This window comes from Pipra filicauda, unplaced genomic scaffold (genome assembly GCF_003945595.2).
Source record: "Pipra filicauda isolate LSUMZ 115617 unplaced genomic scaffold, ASM394559v2 scaffold143_size2779998_pilon, whole genome shotgun sequence".
Lineage (NCBI taxonomy): Eukaryota > Metazoa > Chordata > Aves > Passeriformes > Pipridae > Pipra > Pipra filicauda.
In genome coordinates, this window is record NW_024103918.1 from 501,013 (window position 1) to 510,413 (window position 9,401).

General features: G+C 51.9%; 1 protein-coding gene across 1 annotated transcript in view; it reads right to left on the reverse strand.

Annotated features, from left to right (window-relative positions):
• ITPKB (inositol-trisphosphate 3-kinase B) overlaps positions 1–9,174 on the reverse strand; it is a 68,494-nt gene extending 59,320 nt beyond the window's left edge. The window contains exons 1-2 of the mRNA XM_027713021.2: positions 8,864–9,174; positions 6,409–7,492 (exon numbers count right to left, since the gene is read on the reverse strand). Coding sequence (XP_027568822.2) covers positions 6,409–7,329 — 921 coding nt within the window. The 5' untranslated portion in view covers positions 7,330–7,492; positions 8,864–9,174. The remainder of the gene's footprint in view (positions 1–6,408; positions 7,493–8,863) is intronic.
• Positions 9,175–9,401: the final 227 nt, after the last annotated feature.

Below are 9,401 nucleotides of genomic sequence, written 5' to 3' on the forward strand. Positions count from 1 at the left end.
AAATAAATAGTTTGAAAAGGCTAATATGGGTCTTAGCACTGTGGAGTAGCTTTAGACTCCAATATTGCCCATCTCTGAGAAACTAAGGTCAGAAACCACCAGCACTCAGTAAACACAATCCGTGGCTGACAGTGGCAGTGAGGATCTCCACAGGCACGCAGCCTTGACAGCAGCTCTGTGTGCTGAACTCCCACAATGGCTGGGAAAGAAGAAGCTGCAGTCTACATTTTCCAAAAGCTTCCACCAGTTCTGAGCACATCCACAGTACCTACACCAAGGCTGAAACTTGCAGCCGGAGACCCCGAGCTTCTGAACATACCCACACCAACTCACACTGAAAGGCACTGCTGGGTTATCATCTCTGTCATACAGCAAATCACATTTTGCTGCCTTGATTTGGCTTTTAAATCACATTTCGATTTTAAAGCTCAGACTGGGGCAGCTTCCTGAACTACTTGCAGCCGTTTTGCAGGCTATGCATGACCTGAGTTTTTATCTATACAAAAAAGAATGAAATTCCAACAAATTTTATTGCAGACATTCAGTCTTAAGCACACTCTTGGTCTAACCCTCAAGATCCCATCAGAGTCAACAGAGAAGAAAGGTACCTTAGGAGAAGACTTATCCTGAGGAGATATCCAACAGGCTAAGCAAGATGGATGCCATAAAAGAGCTATTTCAAGTGACCCGGCAAGTATAGGAGCCCACACTCCCCAGAAAGTCACATTTGAGAATAGGGATTAGGCTGCAAAGTTATTCAGTGATTTGAAAATATTAACATTTAGTTTTCACTGTCTATTAAATATTAACATATCTTTCTTAGAAAGCTTGGCTGGGCTTCATTGGAAGAAAGCAGGTCAAATTTACTGCAGAAATTACCTACTGGTATAAACAACATAATCTCTAACCATTACAGAAGACTAATCTTAGCTGAAGTGACATTTAACATCATACATAGATGCCATTATTTCTCTAGTGAGCTAGAACAGAATTAAATGAAAGAAAACATTAGCTCAGCAGTGGCTTTCAGCCATCGCATGGCACGCGAGAGCTCAGTGCTGCGCTAATATTTTCTTCACATGTAAATCTGTCCTAACACATTACAGGAATAATATGGAAAACATGAGACAGGTGCTGACTACAGTTTGGGTTTTGCCATTGCAAGCCTGAAAAGGTAAAGGCAAAACTCTAAAGTTTCCACTGATCCGTGAAATTCACTCTGCGGACATTCAGCTTAACACACGAAGGGTCCAACCAGCCAAGCTCCTGACACCCTGCAATTCCCAACAGAAGAGGAGGAAATCTGAATGTTTCAGAGTTGGGGACCCTAAGAATGCTGGGCCTAATGTTTGTTCTTCCCGCACCTCAGAAATGTCTTTTTTTTTTTAACAACTCTTTATGAATGCTTTCAGTGTGAAATTGTTTGAGAAACAAAATATGCAAGAGACAGCAGCTGTGCTAGCAAGTAAGTCCCCCTATGAAAAGGATCTGCTATGTGCCATGTAATTCCTGCACTGTCAATCATGGGGAATGTGCACAGAGAAGAAACCCTTCCCAATGAGCTTAAAAGTGCTGATGAAAACGGACTTGAAGTAGCACCATATGTCTCTCATTGGGTTATAGATGCATCTTCACTTAGACTCTGTGGGTGGGAGCCCATAAGAAAGCTGCTTATTCCCTGAGAAGGCCACGTGAGAAGGCAGAAGATAAGCTACTGAATAGAGAATGATGCTTTGTGAACTCCCTGGAGTGCACGGCCTCCATCCACAGGGAGTCTGAAGATCTGCCCAATCTGCTGAGCACCAGAGGGTCCTCAGCTCATCCCAGTACACAAAATAGGCCGTGCTGTTCCGAAAATGGCAACACAGAGGTGTCCACCTCATCCTCCTCTTTATCCTAGTGTTCCCACAGGGCTGAAGGAGACTCCATCCTTTGGCAGCTTACCAGGTGTGCTAAGCACCTTCCTGGGTCAATGATGCACATTACTAGAGGAACAGTCGCTCTTCTGAGCAAGCCAGCAGGGCCCTAATGTGTTAGACATTATACTGATGCTAAATCAGTGATACCACTCACAAACTCATAAGCTTAGGAGCTTTCAAGACAAACACAGTGGGAGGAAGGAGTAAAACACATAAACACAGTCAGCATAAAGATATACATTCACGGGGCTTGCATGCATCACCATGTGGTCATGGTTTCTGTTACACGGAGACTTCCTGATCACAGTGACAGCTAGGAATGGGAATGAAAGCATATTTAACTTGAGTAATTTTCATAGGAACAAATCAGGAGTGCTGTTGTCAGTTTATGCCTTGGAACATCTCAAAGAGAAATCAGTAAGGGTCCCACAGGCCCCTGGCTGACACTAACCCTTTATAAACTTGGCTCCATTCAGAACTGTGTTACAGCCACTGTGAATCAAACAAATAAATCAATTAAAAAATCGCCTGTCAGCAGCAACGCCATTAGTTTTTTTCCGAAAGTTCTTGCCATTTTGCACAGCTTAATGGAAGCCTCTTATTCTGAGCAAACTGCTCTGCCTGCTGAAAGAAGCAGACATTTCACAATGTACCAAGTCACTTGATTAACTATTCTGCTGTACATCCTTGTGTTTCCACGGCGGCTGTGGGAAAGCCAGGAAGAGGAACACTGCAGTGTCTTGCACTGTTTTTCCAGGAAGGCTTTTTTTCCCTCTTAACATGTCATTTTTCTACAGTACGTGCTTGCACAATTTCTGCCTTTCCCCCCACTTGTCTGTCACTTTGTCTCTAGTTGCCGAGGAGTTGACAAACTAGGGAATTTAGGTCAACGACAGCGACTCACTAATGACAAGCATTGGAATATCTTCCACTTAAGGGGCACGTCAGTTTTCAAGACTGGGACAAATCTCCTGCTGCTGAGTACACCCTGGTTAGCACCTCTTCTTTGGGAAGAGCAAACAGAGTTCCCCAGGAACAGTAAAACTAATACACTGGTATTTTTCCAGTCAAGAAGTCAGAGGGAGTCACGGCAAGAATGTGTCTCATTTTTGGTGTGACATCCCTTTAGGAGTTGGCCTGCCATCTCAGGCTACCTGTACCCCGGGACAAGGAGACCTTCTCACTCCCCTACAAACCCAATCTGTGCAATCAGCTGTGAGGAGAAAACTCCTCCCTCAGCATGAGACACCCTGTGACAGAGACAGGCACCTTCCAACAGCCGCTGTATCCTCCTGGCTTGAGTGGTAGGTGAGCAGAGGTACCCACTCCTTCCCCAGACTGCCCGTGTTTATGTCACGGGGGGTGTGCAGGAAGCGCTGCCCCGCAGCATTCCCAAACCACCGTGTCCCCATCCCAACATGGCGCCGGGACAGCCCATCCCTCCCACACAGCCCGAGAAGTGCAAGCGCTCAAGTGCCTTTGAAACCTTTCAAGCATCAATAAACAAGCCTGGGGTTTCTCCGGCAGCAGCCCACAGCCCGGGGAAAGCCACAGCTGCAAAAGCCCTTACGTGGAAGTTTACTCAGACCTTAAGTGGACTTGCAATTAGACAACAGTAAAATGTCACATTGCTCTTACTGTTACTGCACTTCACAAGTCTGCAACTATCACAGCTGGGTCACTGTTCCCCAGTGCTGCGCAGCCCACTGAGCACCAGAGCACTCCAGGGACAGGCAAAGCACTGAGCAAACTTTCAATTAACAGAGGCAGAGCCAGTTTCAGACACAGAGCTGCTCCAGGTCACGGTGTCCAAAAATGTGGCCACAATACCTCCCTCTCTTTCACTACGCAACGTCACTTTCTTACTGGCCAATTTTCAGGCCTGAACACAAATGAAGTTTCCTACCTGCAGTACAAATGGAGGATGATCTGCCCATGCCAGATGGAGGGATCTGCCCATTTCCCTGGGACATCAGGAGGAACTACAATAGACAGCCGGACATCCCTAACAGATCTGCTAAGCCAGACAGCCTCCAGAAAGGAAGGGCAGAAGCAGGCCTTTTGTTTATCAAACCTGTAAACATGCTATGTGAGATGTGCAGCACATACTGCATCTGCAGCAAGAACTGCTTTCCTGTTGCTCGTCATTACCTCTCCTCCAGGTACCACAGCCCTCCCCTGTGCCAGCAGCACCCAGTGCAGACAGGCAGGGTCCTCTGCCTGCCCAGTGTTTATCTTCCCAACCCAGAGGCACCACATTGGTTTCTGTCGGCCGAGGTCTCCCAGGATGTGACAGAAAAGCACAACTTCTGGAGAGAGCTTCTCATACATTGTCCCTCATTACACAACTCATTTCCAGACCATGTGCATTGTTAAAAGGAAATAGTGAGTTCATGAAAACAAATTAGTGTGCAACCTGACACTGCTTCAGTAGCTGCCTTCTGCTGTCATTAGGGATTTACAAGATACTGCCAACGAGTACACAAAGTTGGGTGTTATTTATATGAATCAGCTTTGAATTACTGGGCATTTGCACACCATCCTGCTGAGAAGTTGACTATAACCTGCCAAAGTCAGTGATCAGCCCTGCACAGGACCTGTGGAGCCCAGCGGAAAAGTATCACTGCAAGTCAGCCCAGCCGCTCCCGCTGAGACAAATCCAGCACTGAAACACAAAATCAATCCTCCTTGGGATGTCTGACACGTTCTGGACCAGATCTTCATCTCGTTTAGCTTGAGTAGTCCCACTGAGATCAGCTGAGTTACTCTGGTCTTAGACCTGATCTGAGCTTGCTCTGATCCAGGCCTTTTGGCAATACAAACGAGCCTTGCCTGTTCACTGCTGAGCCACCAGCCTGGCTGGGCTCACTGGGGGCCACGGGAGGTAACACAGAGTCAGCTTGAGGCATCAGGAAGCTTTCCACAAGAGCATCAGGCATGCTTTTGCCCATCAATGAACTGTTTTCAGCAGCAAATCAGTGGGATCTGGCACTGGGAACAGTCATTAGTACAGAGAACAGAGCAGAGATTACTACAGTTTATGCACACAAAACCGGCAGAACTTAATCAGCAGCAGGATTGTAGCAGCTCCCAAAGGGAGCAAGCTGATTCATCAGCCGAGAGCCCCAAAATACAAAACTGTCTGCAAACACGATGAGCCACAGACTCGTAACTTCATTAACTGTGCTTTTACTCAACTGCTGCTCTATCCTGAGCAGAACTGAGCCTGAATTCTTGGAATAGGACAAAACAAGGACAAAAGAAAAGATCCTTATTTCAATCTGTTGAGTGTTTTACAAACCACAATCTCAGTTCTTCCAAGTTTGATACCTTCACTTAAACATTTCCAGTTTTCCTTGTGTTGTTGAACTTAGCAAGACTTTCACTACCATGTGTCTACAGAAAGTAAAACGTAGTGAACCATATCACTGAAAGTTGATGGTTCTTTATCAAACTCTTTAAATTAAGAAGCCACTGGGTTGCCCTGCATGTTTCAGGGTGTTGTCAGTGTGAGGCTTCAGTGCTGGGCTCGAAACAATGAATTGTCTCAGAGCTGGAGGATGGGAGAGACCACATGCCGGTTGGAGAACCTCGTGATGGGTGCCCTGCTCTGGAGTAAAGTGGTTCAAAGCCCTCTGGATAAATGGTGTGACAGCTCAGAGCAAAACACGCTCTGTGTGGAGCATTCAGACAGAGTGAACTCCCCTAGTGACACAACAAATCCCATGACTGTCTCATGCCTCTGGAAAATGCCTCAAAGTTCTCCTCTCTGAGAAGACCTTTCCGCTCTAGGGGTAATACTACCCTGATGCCTTCTCTCGCCTGAAGCCTCACAACCAGCTCCTCAACAAAGAGAGATTGTGAAACAGATGAGCGAGCTTAATATAAATACCAAATAAAAATATGCTTACTTAAAATATAAGATACCCACATGCAGAAAATTTTATTCAAAAGGGGAATTACCAGAAATTCTCAAGATTTTTGCTTCCATGTGAAAGACACACAGACACTACGCTGATGGGTATCAGTATATATTTCAACAGTTGGCCCACACAGTTTCGACTCCAAGAAGGAAATAAACTCTCCCTTAGGCTCATGTAAATCATGGGAAACCTCCAGCACCCAAGGAAGCTGTACTGAGGGAAAGCTGAGGCTCGTAACCACATGTCAGCAGAAGGCTGCAGTCCATGGATGCATTTTAAGCATGCCAGCAGGCAGCTTGCAGCACCAGGGAAGCTCTGCGAGGATCGTGCACAACGGGACAGGTACCAATGCTCTCTCCTGCAAGCAGGGGATTTTCCGACTAGGAACCCCTGTTCCAAGTTTGAAAGCTTTCACGTGAGGGAAAACAAGCACCACTGAGCAAATGGAAAGTTTCTCTGCAGACCTCTGCTGTGACAGACCTCTGCCCTGCCGCTGCAGCTGGGCCGCAGAGCGGGGATGCTGCCAGCCCTCACCCCACCTTCCCAGGGTGTGGTGCAAGACTCACCACTCGGGGCTTCTGCTGGTCCAGGGTCTGCAGGAAGGCCGGGGTCTGGTCCAAGGTGCGCTCGGGGTCACTGGAAATGTCCTCCTCGGACTCCTCCCAGGATGAGGAGAAGCCAGTGGAAGATGCTGAGGACGATGACAGCTTCCTGACGGGCAGGCTGCCGGGGGGCACGGCGCCCGCCTCCTCCTCCGGGCCCCCCAGGTCCGTGACAATGACGGCGGGGATGCTTCCGCCAATGGCTGGGCACTGGCCCTTAAGTTCTGTGGGGGCCACCACCACCTCCCCTTGCCGTGGTGCAGGCCCTGACTGCTCCAGGGGGCTGGTGCTCTCTGCCAGCTCCACAGCTGGCACCACTGTCATTGCTGGCCTCCCAGAGGGCTCCGCAGTGCTCAGACAAACCTGCACCCCACCAGCATCGGGGGCCTCACTCTCCCCATGGGCTCGCAGCCGGGCTCCAATTCCAAGTCCCACCACTGGCACTGTAGGGCTGGCGGGCCGGGGCCGGGATGGCCGGGGGCTCCGCGGTGGCTGGGCAGCAGAGCTGTGTGCCTGGATGTGTGCCTCGAAGAGCCCCACTTTCTGGTTCACCTGGACGTTGTGCAGCTCCCGTTGAAGTTGCCGTGCCATGGGGGGTCCTGGCTGCCCCTCTTCGCCCCGGCTGCCCCGCCGCCCCCCGGGGCTGCCTGGCTGCCGCAGGGACTCCTCAAGTGGTGGAAAGAGGAAAGCGGGGCCACAGCGCGGGGAGCGGGGCGGCACGGGGGCCGGGCTGAAGACAGGGAGCGAGCGGCAGCTGCCGGGTGTCTCCGGGCCCCTGGGCAGTACTTGTCCGGGAGGAGGCGGCGTCTTGCTCCGGGCGCTTGTCACCTCGCTGTTGCTATTCATCATCACCAAGCTATTGAGCGCATAGCAGTACACGGCCATAGTAGTCAGCCGGGGTGCACAGGGGGGCCGTCGCCACTGCCGCCTCGGCGCTCAGGCTCCGCGGGGCTGCCGAGGGTCTCTCCCCGCCGGGACCAGCAGCATCGCCAGGAGGCAAAAGGGGAGCTGGGCTGGACCTGACCCACAGCTCCATAAAACAGGACAGCTGAGGAGAAAGTGAAGCAGTGAGAGTAGTTCTGTGCCCTCCCTTAGCTCACCATCCAGCTGTGCACACGCAGCTGGCCAGACTCTTCCCTTCCTGTGTGCCCCTCCCACCTGCACACAGCCCCAGTGTGCCAGCTCTGGGGCCTGATCATCAGAAGGATTTGAGCGAAGGGAAAATCAGGTTTGGGCGTTTCCCCTCTTCCCTACTCCCCACTCCAGGTTGCCTGCCCACGCAGCTGCAGCGGCAGTGTCCAAGAGGACACACAACCAGAAACAGTTCCCTCAACAGAATAAAGGAGTTAAGGTCAACTGATGTGAACTGAAAGTTGGTACCTTTCAAGTGTTGGCCCCAAAAGCTGAAGAAAGTTAAAGACTTCAAACAGCTTAAATTCGTCACCTTCCAGTTTGTCACCTATGAGCAAGATCAAGTCTCAGGAATGGATTTCTGTTCAATGATATGTGGACAATGACATAATGATACAGTCTTCCTGCTTGCACAGTTTTATATGGTATGGGGCCACATCCCCACTACTCCCCTAAGTTACCATGTGCAATAACATGGCTTTGCACATCTTCATGCATTCCTTGGCTAAACATGCCTCCCCTGTGCATGTCTGCCTTCTGGGGCATCAACCACTGCAGCCACCTCCAAGTCAGAGCCCGGATCCCACAGGCAGAGACGTGCAGTGCTGTTTGTTCTGGTCAGTGTGTGACTGTGTACGTGTGTGAGAGACTCTGCTTTTGTAGGTGGCTCTCTGTGCCCCTGTGTACCTCAGCGTGCCTTCCGTCATGTCTGTTTGCTCCATGTGCCACTGGAGCTGCAGCCCCCATCCCATGCTGGGGCACGGGAACCCATGAGATCTACATAAACTCACTGCCCACATGAGTGCACAGGCTTGTTTACACACAGCGCGCTAACTCTGGCTATGGGTGTAAAAGCCTTTGGAAGCACTTGCGCACGATGCTGTCAGCAGCTGCCCTGTGCCTCCGTGAGGCTTCTGGCAGGAAAATGCCCCCAGGTCTAAAAGCGCAGACCCCGCTGACTGTGTGACCAAAAGGTTCCCCATCCCTCCAGGCACTGCTTGGAGGCAGCGTGAGGCTCAGCAGAGCCCAGGGCAGTCACTCTTCGCAGGAATCCCCGGCAACGCAACGCTCCCAGCACTCTGGCTCGGTACGAAAGCAAGCACCGGCACAAGGTGCTCGGCCAGAGTTTGGGTGCGGGACAGCCCGCCCGGCCCCGGGGCAGCACCTAGCCCCTCTGCCCGCCCCCAGCTCGCCCCTTCCTGCCCGCGGGGCCCCGCTAGCCGCCGGCGCGGCTGCCGGGGGTCCCCCGGTGGAGGGGCGGCCGCGACCCCCCGGCTCCGCCGCTTACCTGGGAGCGGGATCCGCGCTCAGTGCGCGCCGCCCGGCAGCGCCCGCCGGCGGCCGCGGGGCGCTGCCGAAACCATCGCCGCGGGCGCGGAGCGCGGCTGCCGGGGGGTCCCGCTCCCTCCGCGGGTCCGGGCGGCTCTCCTCGCCCCGCGGGGGGCCGGGGGCGCCGGGATCTGCCCCTCCGCGCTTCCGCGGCCAAGGCTGCGCGGCGGCTCCGCGCTCCGGCCAGGTCCGCGCCGCGGCCCCGGCGCCCGCTCCCGGTGCGGCTGGAAAGGCGGAGAGAGGAGGAGGAGGAGAGGGAGAGGAGCGGCGAGGAGGAGGAGAGCGGAGGGAGGGGGTAGGAGAGCAGGAAGGAAGTTGTGAGCCTGTCTGGGGTTGAACTCAGCGGAACAAGTTTCTTTTTTTTTTTTTTTTGCTCGCTCGGCTGGAGGGAAATACTGAAAAAAAAAAGTTTCCATTGTTAACTAAGAAAAAAAAAACCCACCGCCGCCGCGCTTTGGCCGCTGTGGGTTAAAGATACACGAGGCATTTTCCACCCC